Here is a 25,953-nt window from a genome sequence, read left to right on the forward strand (position 1 = left end):
GCCATTTTGGCGTAGCCCAGAAGGGTTTCTGCCTCTTGGGACGGGAGAACACGTGTTGCTAGCATGGAGGAGCTGACGGAGGATGTGCGGGGATTTCTGCTCCAACACCCTGAGCTGCAGCCAGTCTCGGGGAACAAAGTGAATAATTGCTCCAGTGGGGTGACGTTGAGGGCTATTTGCCCTGGGGGGGGGGTGTTGATTCGTGCTTCCCCAACTAGGGTTGTCACCTCATCCCTTTAAACCGAACTTATATTAATTACACAGGTTCTGAGGTTCATTTTTTGCAGATAAGGAACTGAGTTTAATTAGCACCTTAATCAACCACATAACCTGTGTAATTAATATGTGTTCGGTTTTAAAGGGATGAGGTGGCAACCCTGTTCCTGGGGGCAGGCTAAGATGTGTTGATGTTGAGGATTACCTGCCTGGAGGGGGCGAAGGTGACATTGGGGGAGTACCTGCCTGGGGTGGGGGCGTTGGGGGAGTACCTGCCCCGGGGTGACGTTGGGGGAGTACTTGCCCAGAGGGGGTGGTGATGTTGGGGAAATACATGCCCCGGAGGGGTGTGACATGTGGGAGTAACATGGGACATGTACGCTGATGGCCAGCCTCGTTGTACTAGATACGTGTATTTTACCTAGGATGGATCCTCCAGTAGAACTGGGTGATGAAATGATGGGATATCACCACATGGCTCTGAATTGCTCTATTTATGCAGATTTTCTGTCAGGTGGAATAACCCTTGCAGTATCTCCAGGACACCCAGGGGGAGATTTACTGGAGCACTCAGAATCTGGTGCAGCTGTGCACGGTAGCCAATCAGCTTCTAACCTCAGCTTTTTGAATTAAGCTTTAACAAAATAAAAACTGAAAGCTGATTGGTTTCTCTTGTAGAGCTGCACCAGATTTTGCACGCTCCAGTTTTAGTAAATCAACCCCCATGGGCCTGACTAGCAGTGGTTCATTATGGTGTTCCCTTCCATTTCCATCCTTTGTAGTTCAGTAATCTGCTCTTCTTCTCTTCAGATCCGTTTCACCCTGACTGGACATGAGCTGCCCTGTAGACTCCCTGACCTGCAGAACTTCACCACTGGGAAGAAATACAAGAATCTGATGGAAGTATCATTTGACGGCAGCAAATATGAGCCCCACATAGTCCCCAGCACCAAGAACACGTATGTCAGCTGGCTTACTTTGTACTGAACAGTTAAAGGAGGACTAAAGGCAAAACTTTTTTTTTTTTCATTTTGGTTAGAGTAAGGGAGTGCTATAACCCCAGTCAGTTTATTTTTTTTGCAATCTCATTTTGGAGATTTCCCTTCACTTCCTGTCACATAGCAAAACAGGAAGTAAGAGAAAATCCCAGCACATTAAGGGGGTTCCTTGTGGCTCCCAGGTCATTAGAACAAGAGTCCCCATTGGAAAATTTCCACTCTATTACTTTTCTCGGGCAACCCAAAGTTTGAAGTTTTCTTTTACTTCCAATGATAATGGTATACAGGACAAATAACGGACACAGACTACCATAAAAATCCTAGTAAGTGTTCTAATTCCTCTCCACTCTCCAAAACTAAAAAAGAAGTTTTGCTTTTAGTTATACTTTAATTGTTGCTACAATTCCCAATGGGGTGATTGCCTCCTTACTTTCTGTTCAGCTATCAGGGTGTCATTGAGAGTTAATCCATCAAATGGGGTTACAGGCAAAAAGGACAACCTGACATACCAGCTGGCTGCATAGTCTATGGTTTGTGAAAAATTCCTTCCCCAGTATCTCTTCTGACAAATAAACTGCAAATAGCTAATTTTTCTATTAAATGTATACACCTAAAGGTAGTGTCATAGCATTATATTTTGGGGATTTGTGCAATAATATAGTTTTTCCGTACTGGGACTTCAACTAAGGTCATCATGGGGATGTCCAGCAGATAAATACAATTCTTTGTCATTCATTAACAAAGAGCAAGCTTGTAAAAATGAAAAGTCGTATTAAAAATTACACTGCAATCAAATACTTAAATTAGACTTTTGCTGAAAATAATGCCATCCTTTTGCATAAACACATTGCTGTTCGATGGGAGGGTAGAACAGTAGTTTGGTTTAGTGGTTAGCACTTATGCCTTGAAGCATTGGGTTCCTTGGCTCAAATCTTAAATAGGACACCATATGCATGGAGTTTGAGTGTTTTTGTGGGTTTACTCCCACACTCCAAATACCTGCTGGTATTGCTGGTGTGTACAAAATTGGCTATGCAAACTTTATCATATGCTGGCTCCAAGCCTGAGCAGTTGGAAAGGTTGAGGAACCACCTGGTGACCTACAGCACAAAATAAATTGGCAAGAAAATTCTATGAAAAAGGTTCTCAAGCATGTCAGATATGATGCCTATAGAATCGTATAGTCAAAAATGACTGAACATCAGAAAAGAGGATCCATCCACAGTTGCAAGTCAGAATTTACTACTTTGCTTTTTCTCAACCTAGAAAAGTGAAGGGTGGAATTCGGTTTGATGTTATTAGAAAAAGGGAAACTTTAGGTATAACAGAACCACCTATCGGAGGAGCCAGTCAGGCTGATATTATGTGTCGGGCTAATGAAAAAAAACATGTTTGAAATGATAGTTATTTTCCTTTCAGAGGGCAGCTGTTCTGTAAGCTGACACTCCGTCACATCACAAAGCGTTTGGAAGATGTTGAGAGACACATAAATGGAAAACGCTACCAGCGAGCACTGCGTAAATGTGAGTTACAGTGCAGATTCCTCACCAGATCTACTTATGATTCCATGAGCAATAGTGACATTTTGAGACCCTTCAGCACTTGCATTGTCTACAGCCTACTGCTTATTGGAACAGGCAGAAGATGATTTTCTGGTTGTGTGTCCTGGGAATATGGCCCTCAGCAGGGTTTTCTCTCTCCCTCTGCGAACAGTGCCAGATCTAGCCTGTCTGATTTGGGGGTGCAGTAAAAATGTCAGGGGGGGGGGCAGAGGATGCAAGGTCAGCAGGACAGTGTATTAGAGTCAGTGGAGCAGCTTACAGTGGGTAAGCAGTTTGCAGGGCAGTGTACAGGGGTTAGCATGGCAGAGGACAGGGGTCAACAAGAAAGAAGATATAGAGGTCAGCAGGGCAGGGGTACAGGAGTCAGCATGGCGGAAGACAGTGGTAAGCAGAGTTGAGGACAGGGGCACTTTTGCAAGGCACTTAACCACCTACCGTCCGGCCGTTGTATATAAACGGCCAGACGGTGGCAGTGCAGGGATGGGTGGCCATATATAAACAGCCTCCCCGCCCCCTGCTTGTGCGCGCTCCCTGGGAGCATGCAGCACCGCAATCTGGTGCCCGCTGTGTCCTCCAGACACAGTGGAACACTGATCGTCGTACGGGACCTCTGTGTGAGGTCCCGATCATATGATCACTGATTAGCCAATCAGTGATCACATGCAGAGTAGTAAGCAAGATGTCACTTCTGACATCATTGCTTACTACGTGTGAAATCTGTGAATGATCACAGAGGTCACATGGCACAAGGCTATTCACAACAGCCTTGTACCATGTGACAAGCTGTGACCAATCACAGCTCACACAGTATTTCTCAATGGCTGCAAGAATGCAGCCAGAGAGAAGGAGAAATTATTGCTTTTACAATCTTTATGGGTGTAAAAGCAATCGGTGTAAAAAAAAAAAATCTTCATCACCCCCCCCACAAGTAGTACAGTATCACCATGGTGACACTGTACTACTAGGGTGACAGTGTGTAAAAAAAAAAAAAAAAAAAAAAAAATACATAAATAACAATATAAAAATATAAAACATTTTTTTAAAAATTATAATTTTTGGTTATAAACTAAAAAGATAACTGAATAAATTTTGGCCAAGATGTATGATGAAATATTATTTATTTGCAAAATTTTATAATAAAAACACTTTTTTTCAAAATTTTTGGACTTTTTCATTTATATAGCAAAAAAAAAATCCCAGTGGTGAATAAATACCACCAAAATAAAGCTTTATCTGTCTCAAAAAAATGCTAAACAATTCATATGGGTACAGTCTTGCATGACTGCGCAATTGTCATTCAAAGTGTGATAGCTGAAAATTGGCCTGGACAGGAAGGGGGTGAAAGTGTCTGGACTTGAAGTGGTTAAGATATCTCTTCCTCCCCATACAGCAAATCGCTGAGATCAGTATTCCTCCACACAGCATGCAGCTGCCAGTCCAATCAGGGAATTTCACAGGTTAGAACTGCAGCCAGCTACACATTGTGCAGATCAATGCTGTGAGGTATCTGATCTCAGCTACATGTTCTGTGGGGAGGAGATCTGTTGAGTGCCTTGTGGGCAGTGTCAGGACAAAGTGATCTAGCACTCAAGGTGAAGGTGACAAACTGCAATGCCAGCCCCCCCCCCCCCAAAAAAAAATAAATTTCTTCTGCAAGCCCAAATTCTACCCAAATAAAAATACAGAAATTCCACATCCTCAAAGTCCAAACCCCCCTTCCAGCACAAATCTTTGCCCCCTAATCCCACCTTCCAGCTCAAATCTCCCCAATCTCTAACAAATCCTCCATGCCCCCAAAATCACCCCTCCTAGCACACATCCTCTTTCCTTCCAAATTCCCTCTCCCAGGACAAACTCTCTCCCCCAAATCCCCACTCTTAGTACTAATTCTCTCCCCAATTCCCTCCCCAGTACAAATCCCCACTCCTAGCATAAATCCTTTACCAAATTCACCCTTCTAGCACGAATCCTCTCCCCAAATCCCGACTCCTAGCATAAATCCTCTTCCCAAATCCCCCCTCCTAGTAAAAATGATCCCTTGTAGTATAAATTCCCCCCATTTGTAGCACAAACCCTCTCGCCCCAAACCCCACTCCTAGCATAAATCCTCTCACCCCCCTTCCCCAAATTCCTCCTAGCACAACCGCCTACAAATTACCCTTCCCAGCACAAATCCCTGCATACCCAAATCACCCTAATAGCACATATTACACCCAATTGGTGAGGAGATGCGGGCTCTGTGTGATCTCCCCCTCCCGTCGTATCAGCGATCCTCCAAACAGCAGGATCGCTATTACATCCCAAGGTACACGGCTTTGATACCCGTCCCCATCTCCTCCAAAGACTGCTCAACTCTTGGAAATGTGGATGGGGGAGGGTATTGAAGCTGTGTATTGTCGGATGTAATAGCGATCCTGAGTAACCTGTTGTATGGAGGATTGCTGTTATGACAGGAGGGGGAGAACACAGAGAGCCCGCATCTCTTCACCGCTCTCTCTTCTCTGCTGCTCCTGTCTGGACAGATTACTTTACAAAACTGCGGCCAGCCTGGAGTGCAGGGATGGGGGGGGGAGCTTAGCGGGCACGGCAATGTACATGGGAGAAGGGTGGGCACCCAGCCTGGGGAGGCACAACTGAAACCACAGCACCTCCCTAGATCCAACTATGTCTATGAAAGGCACATATGGAGCTTTTTTTCCCAGTATGAATACCCCTTCCGCTGTGCTTTCTGACATTCTGGAGATAGCACTAGAGAGCTCCATCTAAACGACTGCTCATCCACGATAACAGTAGTTCTCCGCATCAGGTCTGTCATGTGAAATCTTCATTCCCAAGGTGCCCATGCACTAGGAATGTTTTTTCTTTCTATACAATCAAATTTTTCTAGTGATCTGTTGCAAAATAGTCTATGCTTTCACTCATTTCTTTTCAACATTGCTGATGTTTCATTAATAAAATACAAATGTACACAACCACCTCTGTAAGATTACACTATAGATTGTTTAAAAGTTTTCTTCTGCAGTCCTTTCCTCAAATGAACCCAGAGTCTTTTCTGGTTGTGTTGTGTCTTACAGCTACCACACATTCTACAAGCATAAGATATGACTGGATTAAAGAAAAGTTGCACAGACCATAATGCACGTAGCTAGTTTTTATTAAGTCAGCGTGACCTTTCTTTCAGATGAGGAATGCCAGAAGCTGGGGGTGGAATATGTGCCTACTTGTCTCCAGAACAAGACCAAGCAACGAAAATTCAGGGATGATGGAGAAGCTGCCAAAAAAAAACTGTGGGAGCCAAATGATAGCAGTGGTGAAGACAGTGACTCTGGTGACAGTATGAGTGACCTTTATCCAGGTATTAGTAATTACATGCTGCTGCAGCCACTGAATCCACTACTCCTTGCCGTAAGATCCAACAAAAAACTGCAGTCTTCCATGTTTGTAGTAAAACTTGCATCAGATGTTAAGATGGCGCCTTTTGTATGTTAACACTTCAAGGAGACCTGTAGTTAGGGGTTATGGAGGCTGCCAATGCCTGCCCCTAATTCAGAAAACGCTCCTTTCTGGGTTTTCAACGTGATCCATAGGATTCAGAAGTCACTGACAGATCAGGGTTTCCCCACTTCACCCTGACTTTTTTAAAGGATAAGTTCACCTTTGGAACATATATACACCCATATCCTGGATGTAACATGTTAAAATTTAACCATTTCATATCTGCACACCTTTTCTGGCTAATGACTGACACAGTACTGAATCCAGGGAGAGCTAGGAGCTGGAATTTTTGTGTCACAGGGCCCTTTTACACTAGAAACTGCATGTGAATTGCACAGGAATGCTGGATGGTTCCTGTGCGATGCACATGCAGTTCTGTGCAGTTTGATTTCAGCCCATTCATTTTGAATTGGCTGAAATAGCACCACACCAAAAGTAGTCCATGCATTATGTTTTGAAACGCACTGCAAACAGATTGCATGGTACTTTGTACCATGCAAACAGATTGCATGGTACTTTGTACCATGCAATCTGGTGTGGGCAAACGCATTGTGTTTGTAACCTGCGTTTGGGGTGTTGTAAACTTTGTATTGACACCCACTGCAAAGGCAGTACAATTGGAATGTGGTGACACCGCATGGGAACGTGGAAGCCTAAACATTTCTATCAGTAAGGCCTGGTTCACACTACTGCGGCCTGAAAGTTGTGCGACTTACGGAGCAGCTTTGCCAGGTGACTTCCTGGTGATTTGTGGCAACTTACATACCACTTTGATGTGACTTTCATGCCATGCGACTTTGCCTGTGGCCAATAAGAATGTAATGTTGGATCTAAATTATATCAATATAAATGAGGAGGGAACTTCCATTAAAGTCTATGGGCACAAGTTGGATAGTAGTCGCCTTGAAGTAGTACAGGAACCTTTTCTAAAGTCGGAGTGACTTCATTAGTGCTAATTAAGACAACTCTCATTGACTAACATGGGATTTCACATGTCATGCAATTTGGCGTCTCAAAAGTCGGATCCCAAGTCACGGCAGTGTGAACTGTTCCTAAATATTTACTTTATAAGTCACAATATTTGTTAAGGTTTTGCCACTCTGCCGTCTGATACATCCAGCATAATTTCAGTGCACAACGTTACTTAATTACTCTGATAACTTTACTAGACCCCTCAATCCAGAGCCCAACACCAGACCTACCCATTTATCCTATTCCCAATCTAGAGGACAACACTTTACTTTTTATCATATCCACAATCTAAAGCATGACACAAGACCCTTTATTATATCCATGTCTGAAGCACAACATTGAGCCTGATCCAACCTTTTATCTGTTTCTCTAATCTGGACCACAATGCCTGACGCTTTTTGTATCCTCAACACTTGACCTGGCCCTTTGTAATTATGATAATCTAGTGTACCTCACCTGACCTGACGTTTTATTCATATATCCAGTTTGGAGCACATCTAACCTGACCCCTTTATTCACATCTGGAGGACACCAGGCCTGATATTTCATTCATAGCTCCAATCCAGACCACAATACCAGACCCCTTATCCTTACCCCATGAGGAAGCACACACTAGGCCTAATCCTATATACCTAGTCTGGATCACAACACTTGAACCTTTATCCTATTGTAAATGTTTGGAGATTAAATCTCTTTTCCTCCAGAGGTAAAGAGTTCCCCCCTTGTCCTCTGTGGTGACCTCAAGGTGAATAGCTCTACACTGAGTTTACTATATGAATCACTGATGTATTTATACATGTTGATCATATCCCCCCTTAATCTCCTCTTCTTGTGCTTTTCCTTGATACTCATTTAAATTACCCTTTACTAGGTGGACCTCTACTAACACTTTTATGTGCTACTGCTGGAGTGTCAAAGTGAAGCTTTTAATTGTATAAATTATTCTCAACTGGAAAAACATTTTTTCTTGCAGCTCGCATATTCACAAAGAAAACTATAGGTGATGGAGAAAATGGTGACTTTCAATCAGAGAGTGGTGAAGAGATGGAAGTGGAGGAGAGTGTTAACAGCCACAGAAAACGGACACAGGTATTCATGTGTTAGATTGTAGAGCATTATATAATAAAGAATGATCGACAATCTGATGTTTTTTCTCTCTCTCCCCACAGAAGCAGGCAGGGCCGTCCCGCAAGAAGTTAAAAAGTTGCCATAAGAAATCTAAAAATGTCAAGAAGTTCTCAAAAAAATGAATTCCATATCTTTTATGTTTTATCATTTTTGTCTCCTGTCATTTACAGTTGCAAGAAAAAGTATGTGAACCCCTTGGGATTACGTGGAGTTTTGCATGAATTGGGCATAAAATGTGCTCTGCACGTCTTCTAAGTCACAACAATAGAAGAACACAGTCTGCTGAACATAATACTACACAAACATTAGATGTTGCCATGGTTTAATTGCACATAATATGTAAACATTCACAGTGCAGGGAGGAAAAAGTATGTGAACCTTTGGACTTAATAACTGGTTGACCCTCCTTTGGCAGCAATAACCTCAACCAAACGTTTCCCGTAGTTGCAGATCAGACCTGCACAACGATCTGGAGTAATTTTGGACCACTCCTCTTCACAAAACTGTTTCAGTGTAGCAATATTCTTGGGATGTCTGGTGTGAATCGCTCTCTTAAGGTCATGCCACAGCATTTCAATCGGGTTGAGGTCAGGACTCTGACTGGGCCACTCCAGAAGGCGTATTCTGTGCTGTTGCAGCCATTGTTTTGTTGAATTACTTGTATGCTTTGGGTCATTGTCCTGTTGCATCACCCATGCTCTGTGGAGCTTCAGTTGGCGGACAGATAGTCATACGTTTTCCTGGAAAATGTCTTGATAAACTCTGGAATTCATTTTCCCATCAATGACAACAATCCGTCCAGGCCCTGAGGCAGCAAAGCAGCCCCAAACCATGATGCTCCCTCCGCCATGTTTTACAGTGGGGATGATGTTTTGATGTTGGTGTGCTGTGCCTTTTTTTCTCCACACATAGTGTTGTGTGTTCTTCCCAAACAACTCAATCTTGGTTTCATCTGTCCACAGTATATTTTGCCAGTAGTGCTGTGGAACATCCAGGTGCTCTTTTGCAAACTTCAAACGTGCTGCAATATTCTTTTTGGACAGCAATGGCTTCCTCCGTGGTGTACTCCCATGTACTCCATTCTTGTTTAATGTTTTCCTTATTGTAGATGTGTCAACAAAAATGTTAGCATGTGCCAGAGATTTCTGTAGGTCTTTAGCTGACACTCTGGGATTCTTCTTTACCTCATGCAGCATTCTGCGCTGTGCTCTTGCAGTCATTTTTACAGGATGACCACGCCTAGGGAGAGTAGCAACAGAGCTAAACTTTCTCCATTTGTAGACAGTCTGTCTTACCGTGGACACATGAACATCAAGGCTTTTGGAGATACTTTTGTAACCCTTTCCAGCTTCATGCAAGTCAACAATTCTTGATCGTAGGTCTTCTGAGAGCTCTTTTCTGCGAGGCATGGTTCACATCAGACAGTGCTTCTTGAAACCAGTAAACCCAAAACAGGTGTGTGTTTTTTAAGGGCAGGACAGCTGTCAGCAACACATCCAATATCATCACACTGATTGGAGTCAAGGTTGGCTCACTCCTGGCTCCAATTAGCTCTGGGAGAAGTCATTAAGCTAGGGCCTCACATACTTTTTCCTCCCTGCACTGTGAATGTTTACATGTTATGTGCAATTAAACCATGGCAACATCTAATGTTTGTGTAGTATTATGTTCAGCAGACTGTGTTCTTCTATTGTTGTGACTTAGATGACATTCAGAGCACATTTTATGCCCAATTCATGCAAAACTCCACGTAATCCCAAGGGGTTCACATACTTTTTCTTGCAACTGTATATTACTGGTGCCAGAATGCTATCTTGTCCTTTAGAAAACCTTGGAGGAGGACACAAACAAATTCCAGTAACGGAGGACAGTTGGCATTAATCTACAGATTATTTCTCTTGATCACCACCAGACATTTTTGTAAAGCCCTCTGTGCTGCCATATTGTGAATACATTGTCTTAAATACAATCTTTGAAATATGCCAAACCATTTTTGAGTACAAATTTGCACATCTATTGCTGTTTTTTTTTTTCCTGAGTGTTAACTATTCAGGCAGCAGGAAAGTAGCATTTTCAGCATCAAGCAGAAGGTGAGGCAGGCCTGTTCACACACAGACTGGGGTTACCTCATTACTCACTTGTTACCTACTTTTTCCACAAAGAAAATTAAGATGTATTTTCTGAAAATACCAGTTACATGACTGCAATGCTGGTTCACTGGTTTTAAGGCCTTTTCTACATAATTATTCCAGGTCTGTGATGCAAGTATTGTAACCACTGAGTCAGGATGACCCAGCCATCTAGCTTTTTCAGGAGAGATCACTAATTGCTGCATGCAATATGCCAGGTTTCTTGGTGTCAAATCAAATTTCTTTTGCCCCAGTAGAAATTCTTGTCTCAAATAAAAATTACTGACCGTGTGTGTATGTTTTTGTTTTGTTTTTTTTCCCCCTCTCATAAACTGGTTAGCATGTCTGTTATAATATTGTGATCTAAATGATGATGACCATGGCCTGCATTGGTGGAACCATGATGAGCACTAGTGAGGCTGCCTTGTGTAAAATGAAGATGGATTTCCACAGAGGCACTATGACACACATTACCAGCATTAACCTACCAAAACAGTATCTCATCCAAAACATGAGCCAGAAAGGTTGGGTTGGATTTTAGAACTCCGGTTTATGGTATTTTTGCTTTGCTTATTTTGGAACTCTCTTAAATTTGTGAAAAAAAAAAAAAGGTTTATTCACACGGCAGTATCTATGACAGAAAATACACTGCTCAAAAAAATTAAAGGAACACTTTAATCAGTATAGCATCAAGTCCATTAAACTCCTGTGATATTGATCTGGTCATTAAAGTAGCAGAGGGGGTTGTTAATCAGTTTCAGCTGACTTGGTGTTAATGAAATTAACAACAGGTGCACTAGATGGGCAACAAGGAGATGACCCCCAAAACATGAATGGTTTTACAGGTGGAGGCCACTGACATCTTTTACCTAGTCATCTTCTCTGACTGTTTTTCACTAGTTTTGCATTTGGCTAGGGTCAGTGTCACTACTGGTAGCATGAGGTGACACCTGGACCTACATAGGTTGCACAGGCAGTCCAACTCTTTCAGCATGGCACATCAATACGTGCCATTGCCAGAAGGTTTGCTGTGTCTCCCAGCAGTCTCGAGCATGGAGGAGATTCCAGGAGACAGGCAGTTACTCTAGGAGAGCTGGATAAGGCTGTAGAAGGTCCTTAACCCACCAGCAGGATCAGTATCTGCTCCTTTGTGCAAGAAGGAACAGGATGAGCACTGCCAAAGCCCTACAAAATGACCTCCAGCAGGTCACTGGTGTGAATGTCTCTGACCAAACAATCAGAAACAGACTTCATGAGGGTGGTCTGAGGGCCCAATGTCCTCTAGTGGGCCCTGTGTTCACTGCCTGGCACCATAGAGCTTGAACACCAGAATTGGCAGGTCAGCCATTGGCACCCTGTGCTTTTCACAGACGAGAGCAGGTTCACCCTCAGCACGTGACAGATGTGAAAGGGTCTAGAGAAGCCATGGGGAATGTTATGCTGTCTGTAACACTGTTCAGCATGTCCGTTTTTGTGGTGGGTCAGTGATGGTCTGGGGAGGCATATCCATGGAGGGACGCACAGACCACTACAGGCTAGACAATGGCACCCTGACTGCCGTTAGGTATCGGGATGAAATTCTTGGACCCATTGTCAGACCCTACGCTGGTGCAACTGCAAGTCTTTTTGGGTATGTCTCTACCAGTTTTGCCCAGCTAGAGAGTGAAATGTTTGCCCATTCGTCTTTGCAAAATAGCTCAAGCTCTGTCAGATTGGATGCAGAGCATCTGAACAGAAATTTTTAAGTCTTGCCTCAGACTCTCATTTGGATTTAGGTCTGGACTTTGATTGGGCCATTCTAACACATGAATATGCTTTGATCTAAACCATTCCATTGTAGCTCTGGCTGTATGTTTAGGGTCATTGTCCTGCTGGAAGGCGAACTTTCGCCTCAGTCTCAAGTCTTTTGCAGATAGGTTTTCTTCTAAGATTGCCCTATATTTGGCTCCATCCATTATTCCATCAACTCTGACCAGCTTCCCTGTCCCTGCTGAAGAAATGTATCCCCAAAACATGATGCTGTCACCACCATGTTTCACAGTGTTAACCTAAAAAGAGCTTCCTTTTGGTGGTATTTGATCACCACTGGGTTCTTATTTTTTAATCTATAAACAAAAAAGGCCACAAATTTTGAAAAAGAAAACAATATTTTTTACTTTTTGCTACAAGACCTATCCAATTAAAAAAAAAAATCACATTTCTTCATAAATGTAGGGCAAATGTGTTCTGCTACATGTCTTTAGTAAAAAAAAATCCCAATAAGCGTGTAATAATTGGTTTGTGTGAAAGTTATAGCACCTACAAATGGCTCTATATACAGAGCACTGAGGAGATGGGCAATGGGTGGCTGGTGAATGGAGAACACTGAGGAGATGAGCAATGAGTGTCTGGTGAAGGGAGAACATTGTGGAGGTGAGCAACGGGTGTCTGGTGAATGGAGAACACTGAGAAGATGGGTGATGGGTGTTTGGTGAAAGGTGGAGAAGAGCAATGGGTATCTGATGAATGGAGAATACTAAGATGAGCAATGGGTATCTGATGAATGGAGAATACTGAGAAGATAAGCAATGGGTGTCTGGTAAATGCAGAACATTGAGAAGATGGGCAATGGGTATTTGGTGAAAGGTGGAGATGAGCAATGGGTAGCTGGTGAATGGAGAATAACAAGGAGATGAGCAAAGGGTGTCTGGTGAATGGTGAGGATGGGCAATGGGTGTTTGGTGAATGAAGAAAATGAGCAATGGGTGGCTGGTTAATAGAACACTGAGGAGATGGGAAATCTGTGTCTGTTGAATGGAGAATAACAAGGAGATGAGTAAAGGGTGTCAGTTGAATGGAGAACACTGGGGAGATGAGCAATGGTTGTCCGGTGAATGGAGAATAAAAAGATGAGTAAAGGGTGTCTGTTGAATGGAGAACACTGGGGAGATGAGCAATGGGTGTCTGGTGAATGGAGAAGATGAGCAATGGTTGTCAGGTAAAGGGAGAACACTGTGGTGGTGAGCAACGGGTGTCTGGTGAATGCAGAACACTGAGAAGATGGGCAATATGTGCTTGGTGAAAGGTGGAGATGAGCAATGGGTGTCTGGTGAGTGGAGAATAACAAGGAGATGGGCAATATGTGCTTGGTGAAAGGTGGAGATGAGCAATGGGTGTCTGGTGAGTGGAGAATAACAAGGAGATGAGCAAAGGGTGTCTGGTGATTGGTGAGGATGGGCAATAGGTTTCTTGTGAATGGAGAAAAGGAGCAGTGGGTGGCCGGGTAGCAGATGGACACACCTAATGCTTTCAGACTATCTGGGAACAGAACTTTCTTCAGCCTGGACCCTGCACAGATTAGACAACACACAGAATTAGGAACATGTCTTAGTTTACAATGACTACACATGGAGCCCTATAGACATATTCTGCTTCTAATTAGGAAGATTGAGCCCTCATGCATACTGGGTGTTTTTACAGCCGCTGTTTTTGGCTTTTGATGTTTTTTCTACAGCCAGTAGACCCCCCAGCATGTTATCCTATGTGTTTATGAACACATAGACTGTAATCAAAGTTTTTTGGCAGGAGCGGTTTTTGCTGGAAAATAAACCCAGGACTAGTGGGTTTCTATAGGAGTTTTTTAGCTGTAAAAACACTCTAACTCTGAAAAACGCAATAAATTGCGGCAAACCGGCGTTTTTGGACCATAAAAATTTTTTTTTTTTTTAAAGAAACCACTAAAAATGCAAACACGGAAAATGCCACTAAAAAATTAATGCAAAAACGCACGTTTTTTAACGTGACTTTACACAGCTAATGTTACCAGCGTTATTATAACACAAGGTGTGCATGGAGCCTTAGGAGTTCTGCTGTTCAATCTGCAGTCCTCTGATACTTGTACAACCCCCGGCCCCCAGCAGTCTCCTGTAGTATGTCTGCAATCTCTGCCCATGGGATAGCCAAGTTAGACTGAGCTGGTTTCAGGACATCACACTGACAGCCAATAGGAAAACTCCACATTTCCCAGGCAGGCAATGGAAGGGCCTTCTCTGCAGTGAAGAAGAGTCAGAACAAGTATAGCACATGAGCACAGATTACAGTGACTTTTCTGGGCTTTTATCTTTTCTTTAAAACCAACTAGCAGGGGTGGCCAACCTGCGGCTCTCCAGCTGCTGCAGGACTACAAGTTCCATCATGCCTCTGCAAGTCAGTAACTTCCCATCTTTGCAATGCCTCATGGGAAATGTAGTTCCACAACAGCTGGAGAGCCACAGGTTAGCCACCCCTGATAGGGAATGGTTAGGGGGGGAGCTTTACTCATTAAAGCTCACCTTTAATGGCACAGCTTAAAGGATAAGTTCACCTTTTGGATAAAAATAATAAATGCACATTTTTTTTGCAGGTACAAAAATGTGAATTTATTATTTTTCTCCAAAGGAACCTGTAAAGCATTGCACCAGCGACCAGTAGATCGCTGATGCCATGCAGGTCTCCTGCAGACCTGTCAGAATATCTGCTAGCCGTTCAGGATGTACACGCAAACAGATATTCTGACAGGAAGCGTGATATAACTACCATGGCGCTGTGTTCATTGAAAACTACAAGCCAACAGCTGCTAAGGCTGCCGGGAATTGTAGGCACTCATTCACAGAACTCTGTGAATGAGTGATGCGGCTGTGTGGGCGGAGCCCCGAACGGCCATGCTGCTTTCAAATCTGACAGTGTGGGCGGAGCCCCGAACGGCCATGCTGCTTTCAAATCTGACAGATAGTATAAGGAAACGTCTTGTACTATCTAGTATCAGAGGGAGTGGGAGCGGAGGGGTGTGGCTATGGGAATATGTTACATGTTCCAAAGGTGAACTTATCCTTTAGCCCCCTTTCATTCCATTACACATTAACCCCTTACCCTCTGGAAGATTTACCCCCCTTCATGATTAGGTCATTTTTTGCTATGTGACACTGCACTTCTTTGACAACTGAGCAGTCATCAAACCTATCCAAATGAAATTTATAAACAAAAAAATGTAAATTAAATAGAGCTTCCTTTTGGTGGTATTTGATCACCACTGAGCTTTTATTTTCTATTATATAAACGAAAAAAAAGGCCAACAATTTTGAAAAAAATATTTTTTACTTTTTGCCATAAAACATATCCAATGAAAACATGAAAAAAAAATCTAATTTCTTCATAAATTTAGGCCAAAATGTGTTCTGCTACATGTCTTTGGTAAAAACAAATCCCAATAAGTGTGTAATAATTGGTTTGTGTGAAAGTTATAGTGTCTACAAATGGCGGTATATACAGCAGGTAAAATAAGTATTGAACAAGTCACCATTTTTTTCAGTAAATATATTTCTAAAAATGCTATTGACTTGAAATTTTCAACACACGTCGGTAACAACCCATGAAATCCATACATACAAAGAAGCCAAAACAAATACCTTCAGAAATTAAGTTATGTGTAAAAAAATGGAATTAACAGGGAAAAAATATTGACAAAATATTGAACACGCTAACTGGAATTTACTTAATACTTTGTACAAAATCCTTCATTGGTAATGACAGCTTCAAGACACCTCCTGTATGGAGAAACTAGTCGCATATGCATTGCTCATTGGTCAGGTGTGATTTTGGCCCATTCTTCCAGTCTTCAAATCTTGAAGGTTCCGTGGGCCTCTTCTATGAACTATGATCTTTAGTTCTTTCCCTAATGTATATACCATCATTTGTAGACGCTACAACTTTCACAAACCAAACAATATACACTTATTGGTATTTTTTTTACGAAAGACGTAGCAGAATACAATTTATGAAGAAATCTTTTTTTTTTATATTGGATATGTTTTATAGTAGAAAGTAAAAAATATTGTTTTTTTATCAAAATTTTGTTTATTAAAAAAAAACCCAGTGGTGATCAAATACCACTAATAGAAAGTTCTATTTGTGTATAAAAAAAATGATATAAATTTCATTTGGGTACAATGTTGCATGACAGCGTGATTACCAGCGAAAGTAGCGCAGTGCGGAATAGCAAAAAAAATGACCTGGTCATGAAGGGGGTAACATTTCCCAGAGCGTAAAGTGATACTAAACCCAGGAGCCTGCGTTCACTATATCTGGTCTCCCACAGTACACAGAACATGTAAATGCAATTATTTTAGTAAATATAAACTGCTAAATACCTTTTCTCATCAGCAGTTAGAGCAGTCTAGTGACTTCAGCGGAGTACTGGTTAAAGCTTGTAGGAGCAATTTTCTTTCTGTTCTAGGAGGATGTGAAACCCCTGACCCTCTGTCTGGACAGTGCTGATTGGCCCTGTGCTGATCACATGCACTTTCCCAAGAGAAAAAAAACCTCTTTAGCGCTACACACCAAATTGAGCATGTGCATGTGACTACGGATTCAGTTTGTATCAGGTGGTCATTTCAACAACAGGAGGGTAGAGAAGAAAGGATCAAACAGCCTTTTTACACAATGCAGAGGATTAACCCCTTAGGTTCCACAGTGAGTATTACAAGCATGCTTTACTGCAAATACAGACTGATTTTACTGCTGTGGGTTTAGTAACACTTTAAGTGGTTAAAAGAAAACTAAACACAATAACAAAAATGTAATATATTGGAGCTTGCAGTTGTTAGATGATGGAGCTGCATTCATTTTCTCTCTTTTTTTAGCAAATACATGTTGATCCTGCCAGAAAAGCATCACTGTCACTGTACTGATGTCTATCTTCTATAAACTGATAATGTGCAGTGTCAGTTTTCCACCACACATAGCATTTTGCTTTTAGGCCAAAAAGTTCAATTTTGGTCTCATCTGACCAGAGCACCGTCTTCCACGTGACGCAACTCTTTCCACATGGGAACTCAATGGTGATAGCGTCTCGGAAGGTTGGCGGAAACAAATGGAGACACTTGATATGCACTGAACCTTAAGGAGCAGCTGCCATTTCAGCACATGGATCACCTGATATTGTGAACTTTTGGAAGCGTTTTGGACGGAAGAGCGGTAATGTATGTGTCGCTCCTACTGGGAAGTAGTGAAGTCCCTTAAAGACACAAGACCTTTTCACATTCCATGCACATTAGGTCCAGCTGGACCGGTAGAAATACAGAATAAGTAGGTCATGTAGTGTCATACAATATTGGCCACATCTTCCCAGTTATTGCTTTCCACATTTACTCCATACCAATAATAAGTATTGCTGGACACTTGCCGCTTAATGACACTGCTCAGTATTCATTGATACAACAGTTCAATATCTTATAGCATTAATAGATGTCTCCAGTCTCTGCCACACTCCATACAAGGACTTGTGTGGTGAATGGAATTTCTTTGATCCCACTTGAGATACAATTATTCATTGGATGAACTTCCTCATATAAATCCTGTACAATAATATAGACTGCCACACTGATCCAATAGGACCTGGCCCTCAAGCTTAGTACGGCCCAATAGGCCAGGATATTTTTGATGTATTTTAGTGCACGAGTCCTTTTTGGAATGCCAGGGCCTCAGAATTCCTAGACTCACTCATGGGGGATACCTTAAATGTGATTTTCTACCATATGAGCAGTGATTTGCTGCGGTATGTAACCCATGTGTGACCCTACATGCGTCTGGACATTTATTCATTTTTTGTTTATTCACGATCTTTATTTGTTGCAATCACAATTATAGCCGCTTGGAATCCATGTTGATGTTTTAATCAAAACCTAATAATAAAACTGTTTGTCTTATTATACTTTGCACTCTGGATTATTATTTTTTTTTATACCTTAGCCCAGCGAATATTTGTCACCAATAGTAACCACTTTGTCTACTCTTGGGGCAGTTTGTTTTTTGCCCATCTTCTTCCATATGTTTGCTGTGTCCCCCACATAGCTTCTCACAAACTGCAAATTTCTTATGGCTTTCTTTCAACAATGGCTTCCTTCTTATCACTGTTCCATAAAGGCCAGATTTGTGGAGTGCATGACTAATAGCTGTCCTGTGGACAGATTCTCCCACCTGAGCTGTGGATCTCTGCAGCTCCTCCAGAGTTACCATGGGCCTCTTGGCTGCTTCTCTGATTAATGTACTCCTTGCCCAGCCTGTCAGTTTAGGTGGATGGCCATGTGTTGGTAGGTTTGCAGTTGTGCCATACTATTTCCATTTTTGGATGGTGGATTGAACAGTGCTCCGTGAGCTTGGGATATTTTCCTAACCCTGCTTTAAACTTATCCACAACTTATTCATTTACCTGGCTGGTGTGTTCCTTGGCCTTCATGATGCTATTTGTTCACCAATGTTCTTTAACAAACCGCTGAGGGCTTCACTGAAAAGCTGTATTTATACTGAGATTAAATTACACTCTGGAGGACTGTTTACGAATTAGGTGACTTCTGAGGGCAATTGGTTCCACTAGATTTTAGTTAGGGGTACCAGAGTAAGGGGGGCTGAATACAAATGTACACCACACTTTTCAGATATTTGTAAAAAATTTGAAAACCATTTATCATTTTCCTTCCACTTCAGAATTATGTGCCACTTTGTGTGTCTATCACATAACATCCCAATAAAATGCATTTACGATTTTGGTTGTAACGTGACAAAATGTGGAAACTTTCAAGGGGTATGAATAGTTTTTCAAGGCACTGTAGGTAAAAGCAGAGCACAAAGTAGGTAAACTAGGAAGAAAAAACACGGGGGGGATCCAATCCGAGGGGGGATAGATATTAACTGTTCAATCAGCAGGGCCCAGCTCAAAGAGAGCTTTACCCTCCTCAGATATTTTGGAACTCTTCTAATAGATATGAATAGAGATTACCTGTTTGTATGCATTTTGGGCTGTGCTTCAACTTCCCCTTTAGTGATTTCACTTATATTATTCAACAGGTCAAATCTGTAAATCTCATTAGACAATATATTAGGTCAATATACTCTCTGTATTGCATTATTTGATGTTCAGTGGGTGGGGCTAGTTACTTCATGGAGTACAGATTTTTTATACATTAGCTGACAATTACCCATATTAAATTTTTATCTTTTTTTTTTTTGAGACAGAGCTTTTGGTGGTATTTCATCACCACTGTTTTATTTTATTTTTTGCTATATAAATGAAAAAAAGACTGAAAATCTTGAAAAAGTATAATTTTTTGCTTAATTTTTGTTATAAAATGTTTTAAATAAATATTTTTCTTCATAAATTTAAGCCAAGTTGTATTCTCTTACATTCTTGGTGTAAAAATAACCCAAAACAGTGTATATTATTTAGTCTGTGTGAAAGCTATAGAGTCTACAAACTAAGGGATATACTGTATATTTGAAAATTGATCAGTTGAGACCCTAAAATGCCAGACGCTGTTATGTCGTATGGCACTTAACAGGATGCTGCTATGGGGTATGGCGATGATCTGGATGCTGGTATGAGGTATCGTGGTAATCAGAACGCTGGTATGGGGTATGGAGGTGATCAGAAAGTTTGTATGGAGTATGGCGGTGATCAGGGCGCTGGTATGGAGTATGGCGTGATGAGGATGCTGCTATGGGGCATGGTGGTGATCAGGATGCTGGTATGGCATATGGGGTGATCAGGATATTGGTATGGGATATGGCGATGATCAGGGCGCTGGTATGGGATATGGCGGTGATCAGGACATTGGTATGATGTATGTGGCTGCACACGTTATTGTTCCTACGCTAGGGCAGTAATCAGGGACACTGGGGCTGGCTGGCATAGCAGTCTGTGAGTGTACATGCAGCCTGACATGCTGCTGAATTGGTTCTCTCTACTGTCACAGTGAGAGCAGAGAGAAGCAATCTTTAGATTCAGTTTCTAGTATTTACTATGTGCTTAGACACAGCAATCACATGGTAAAATGCCATGTGATCACCTGGACACAGCGGTAATGTGATCCATTGTGTCTGGACTTTTTACAGATTGCCGAGCTCCTGGGTGAGCGCCCTGTAAACCACGGAGGAGCCGTCGATGCGGGCTGACGTATAAGTATGTTAGCCGGCATCGTGGTACAGCTTCCTGTCCGCCTTCTATAGACTATGGGTGGATAGGAAGTGGTTAATACAACAGAAAACTGGGGGACTGCCTGCAGCTCATAGAGTCGACTAAAGGACCTTACTCCTGAATCTGGCATCAGATGAGGCCTGAATGCTCACATGGTAGTACTAAGAGAAAGTGTGAGCAAAACGCCAGGTGGAAGCTTTGCCAATCTGAAAAACAGAAATTGTGCCCCCGTAGATGTCACGACTGATGAAACATGTTGGGCGGAGCCTGGGAGTTTGAGGGATAGCTGGCTGTTTGCAGAGTGGAGTGATCTTTGTTCTTGGCTGTGAGTGGCTTATCCTCATGACACGCTGCTGGCTTTCTGTGTAAAGCGATTCTATCTGCAAGACTATGAATGCATTTTTACTTTTTATTGAACCCCTTTACAACAGCACAACACATATATGCAGTGTCTGAAATAGTCTTCAAACCTGGGTGCCGCTTATACAGTTGTGTTCAAAATAATAGCAGTCAGACATCACTAACCTGATCTATCACTGTTTTTGGTAGAAATGATATTTCTACATGGCAAATAATGTACTAGCAGGTGTAGTAGAGTAATAGAAATCCAACAGACCCAACAGTCATGACATGCATGCTGCTGATTCTGTGTAATTGAATCACTAATTTAAAGGAGCATGTTCAAAATAATAGCAGTGTGGAGTTCTATTAGTGAGGTCATTCATTCTTTGAAAAACAGGTGGCAATTATTGCCCTTATCCTTCTCCACCATTGATTCCCCCAGTTGTACTCCCCCTAGTATGTATGATGCATGCATATTCTTAGCCCCCCAAGTGCGTAACCTTACATTTATCAACATTAAACCTCATTTGTCACATGGATGCCCAAATAAGCAGTGCATTGAGGTCAGCTTGGAAGATGGAGACATCCTGTAAGGACGTTATTCCACTCCACAGCTTGGTGTCATCTGCAAATATTGAAATGGTACTTATAATCCCTAACCCTATATAATTTATAAATATATTAAACAGTAAGGGTCCCAACACTGAACCTTGGGGTACACCCCTGACAATCCTAGACCATTCAAAGTATGAATCATTAACCACTAGTCTTTGAATACGATCTTTTAGCCAGTTTTCTATCCATTTACATACAGATTTTTCCAAGCCTGTAGACTTTACCTTACACATTAACCGTGTGTAGAGAACTGTGTCAAACGCTTTTGCAAAATCCAAGTATACCATGTCCACCGCCACCCCTCTGTCAAAGGTTTTGCTCACCTCCTCATAAAAAGAAATCAGGTTTGACAACTTCTGTCTTTCATGAATCCATGCTGTCTTTTGCTTAAAATATTTTTTTCCAGTAAGAACTCATCTATGTGGTCTTTTATTAAACTCTCCAGTATCTTCCCAACTATAGAAGTTAAACTAACAGGTCTATAATTACTTGGTAAAGATTTTGACCCCTTTTTAAATATTGGCACCACATTGGCCTTACGCCAATCCAGTGGTACTATGCCAGTCATTAAAGAGTCCCTAAAAATTAGAAACAATGGTTTTGAAATGACAGAGCTCAATTCTTTATGGACCCGTGGGTGTATGCCATCCAGTCCAGATGCTTTATTCTGTCTAAATATTTCTGGATCATATCAATTGTGAGCCAATGTGGATCATCTAGAGCTGTGTCTATACCATGCCCATTATGGACAAGAGCTCCCTCATGCTCCTTTGTATACACAGAGCTGAAGAAGGTATTTAATAAATTTGCCTTCCCTTTGTCCCCAATCACCCACTATAGATTATTTTGTATAGGGCCTACATGCTCGGACCGGACCTTTTTACTATTAATACATTTGAAGAATTTTTGGGGGCTGGTCCTGCTATCTTTTGCAATCTGTCGTTCATTTTCAATTTTTCCGGCCTTTATTTCCTTTTTGCATATTCTGTTATATTCTTTGTAGTGTTTAAGCGATGATAGTGTTCCTTCATTTTTATATTTAATAAAAGCTCTTTTCTTATTATCTATAGCTTTTTTACCATTGGCCGTAAACCACATAAGTTTGATTTTTAGCCTTTTAAACTTGTTGCCCATGGGAATACAGGTGAAACTCAAAAAATTAGAATATCGTGCAAAAGTTCATTTATTTCACTAATGCAACTTAAAAGGTGAAACTAATATATGAGATAGACTCATTACATGCAAAGCAAGATAGTTCAAGCCGTGATTTGTCATAATTGTGATGATTATGGCTTACAGCTCATGAAAACCCCAAATTCACAATTTCCAAAAATTCGAATATTATGAAAAGGTGCAATATTCTCCGCTCAAAGTGTCCCACTCTAATCAGCTAATTAAGCCATAACACCTGCAAAGGGTTCCTGAGCCTTTAAATGGTCTCTCAGTTTGGTTCAGTAGGAATCACAATCATGGGAAAGACTGCTGACCTGACAGTTGTGCAGAAAACCATCATTGACACCCTCCATAAGGAGGGAAAGCCTCAAAAGGTAATTGCAAAAGAAGCTGGATGTTCCCAAAGTGCTGTATCAAAGCACATTAATAGAAAGTTATGTGGAAGGGAAAAGTGTGGAAGAAAAAGGTGCACAAGAAGCAGGGATGACCGCAGCCTGGAGAGGATTGTCAGGAAAAGGCCATTCAAAAGTGTTGGGGACTTTCACAAGGAGTGAACAATGTCGTATTCTTCTTGTCAAGCCGCTCATGAACAGCAAACAACGTCAGAAACATCTTACCTGGGCTATAGAAAAACAGACCTGGTCTGTTGCTCAGTGGTCCAAAGTCCTCTTTTCTGATGAGAGCAACTTTTGCATCTCATTTGGAAACCAAGGACCCAGAGTATGGAGGAAGAATGGAGAGGCACACACTGCAAGGTGCTTGAAGTCCAGTGTGAAGTTTCCACAGTCTGTGTTGATTTAGGGATCCATGTCATCTGCTGGTGTTGGTCCACTGTGCTGGTGTTGGTCCACTGTGCTTCATTAAGTCCAAGGTCAACGCAGCTGTCTACTAGGAGATTTTGGAGCACTTCATGCTTCCTTCCGCAGGCGAGCTTTATGGGGATGCTGACTTCATTTTCCAGCAGGACTTGGTACCTGCCCACACTGCCAAAAGCACCAAAACCTGGTTCAATGACCGTGGGATTACTGTGCTTGATTGGCCAGCAGACTCGCCTGACCTGAACCCCATACAGAATCTATGGGGCATTGCCAAGAGAAAGATGAGAGACATGAGACCGAACAATGCAGAAGAGCTGAAGGCTATTGAAGCATCCTCGTCTTCCGTAACACCTCAGCAGTGCCACAGGCTGATAGCTTCCATGCCACGCCGCATTGAGGCAGTAATTGCTGCAAAAGGGGCCCAAATCAAGTACTGAGTACATATGCATATTTATACTTTTCAGAGGTCTGATATTGTTCTATGTACAATCCTTGTTTTATTGATTGCATGTAATATTCTAATTTTCTGAGATTGTGGATTTGGGGTTTTCATGAGCTGTAAGCCATAATCATCACAATTATGACAAATCACGGCTTGAACTATCTTGCTTTGCATGTAATGAGTATCTTATATATTAGTTTCACCTTTTAAGTTACATTACTGAAATAAATGAACTTTTGCACAATATTCTAATTTTTCGAGTTTCACCTGTATATTTTGCAGTGTGTTCACATCCAATCTTTTTGAAGAACTCCCATTTCTTTGTTGTGTTCATTGAGGCCAATATTCCCTCCCAGTCTAAGTCTTGGAGAGCAGCTCTCAACCTAGAAAAATTAGAGCTCTTAAAATTGAGCGGTTTTATTTTTCCCATATGTGCTTGCTGTTTTCAGCTAAAAATAAATGAAATCATGTTATGGTCACTGCTACCCAGATGTTCTTTTATATGAACATTTGTAATAAGCTCTGCATGGTTTGAGATTACCAGGCCCAGCAGAGCATCATTCCTAGTTGGGGCCTCTGTAAACTGTACCATAAAATTGTGCTGTAGTAGGTTTAAAAATGTTTGCCCTTTAACTGTTCCTGCAGTACCATTACTCCACTCAATTTCCGGGTAGTTAAAATCCCCCATTATTATCACTGTTCCAGCCATTGCAGCCCTTTCGATCTGTGGAAGGAGCTGATTCTCCGCCTCATTAACACTAGGAGGCCTATAAAAAATTCCAATGATTACCTTTGTAGTATGCACCCCCGTGTGCAGTTCCACCCATAATACTTCAGCCTCATCACACTCTCCATCAACTAGGTCCTCTTTCACACTTACTCTGAGATCACTTTTCACATAGAGACATACACCACCACCTTTATTATTTACCATGTATCTCCAAAAGAAAACATAACCAGGAATATTAATGGTCCAGTCATGTGAAGAATGAAGCCAAAAAATTCAGCAATACCAATTTAAGCATAGTTCTCGTCATGCACCAGAGCTTCCAACTCACCCATTTTGCTTGGCAGACTTTTGGCACTGGTGAACAAACACTTCAATGCATTGACACCTTGTTCATACGTATTTTACATATTTTATATTTTCATACAAATGGTACCAATTCCACTGGTTGTTTGTAACATGGGAACCTTCTTATCATCTGCCATAGCCTTCCCCCCATCTTTCCCCATTCCACCCACCAATAAGTACTGACCCCTGTCTGATCTGTCTACTCCATTATAATCTAATTCTCCCATTCTTCTAGCTAATAGTGTCAAATCATTTGCTTACCTACAAGAACATTGGAAGCTTCCCCAAATGGAGTGATTCAAACTTTTTCAAATAACTCATTTCATCCAAACACTACTTGGAAATATTACTGTAGATCTGATGAACAATAATGGTAAAAGTCTTATGCATTGCCACACAAAGACAAACCTACACTACAACTAAAACAAAAAACAGGAAGCAGCAAGCACCCATAGTTCCACCACTAAATTAATATAAAAAAAGGAAATAGTGCTGCGCTAAAAAAAAACAACCTAAAAATAATAAAATATAAATAAATAATAAATTCAACTCCATATGTGATATATGGTGTAATAATTAGATAGTATCCTTAAGAAAGAAAATGAAATATATAATGTATAAGGTGTACACACACACTATAACAACTGGTGTAAATGAGGTCCACAAAACAACCCCGACACAGGGTATATACCTTAATGGACCAATAACAAACAATATTCAGAAAAAGCAGTGGGTCATATAAATATTGTGCAATTCATTAACATGAATAAAATACGTGACAGTCCATATAAGGTGAATAACAAAAGGATATAATTCTGTGACTCTTCTTTATTATGCACGTATGATATCCATCACTATCAGGCATGCATGCTTACCTCACCAATTGACCCACATCACATAGATCAAATAAGCAGTACTCCAAAAACTCCTTTTCATGATGCATCCTGTTCACTGGGAGCTCCACATCACTGGAATCAATACAGCAGGTATCATGTGTGGGTAA

General features: G+C 41.5%; 1 protein-coding gene across 1 annotated transcript; it reads left to right on the forward strand.

Annotated features, from left to right (window-relative positions):
• On the forward strand, positions 1-10,791 carry SURF2 (surfeit 2). Its single transcript, XM_089685225.1, has 7 exons — positions 1-138; positions 1,027-1,175; positions 2,634-2,737; positions 5,958-6,131; positions 8,217-8,332; positions 8,413-8,536; positions 10,160-10,791. Exons 1-6 carry the CDS (start codon positions 64-66, stop codon positions 8,491-8,493), a joined length of 699 nt encoding a protein of 232 aa, XP_089541351.1. The 5' UTR covers positions 1-63; the 3' UTR covers positions 8,494-8,536; positions 10,160-10,791.
• Positions 10,792-25,953: the final 15,162 nt, after the last annotated feature.

Source organism: Staurois parvus, unplaced genomic scaffold (assembly GCF_062004578.1).
Source record: "Staurois parvus isolate SC_StPar_1 unplaced genomic scaffold, SC_StPar_1.0 ptg000365l, whole genome shotgun sequence".
Taxonomy (NCBI): domain Eukaryota; kingdom Metazoa; phylum Chordata; class Amphibia; order Anura; family Ranidae; genus Staurois; species Staurois parvus.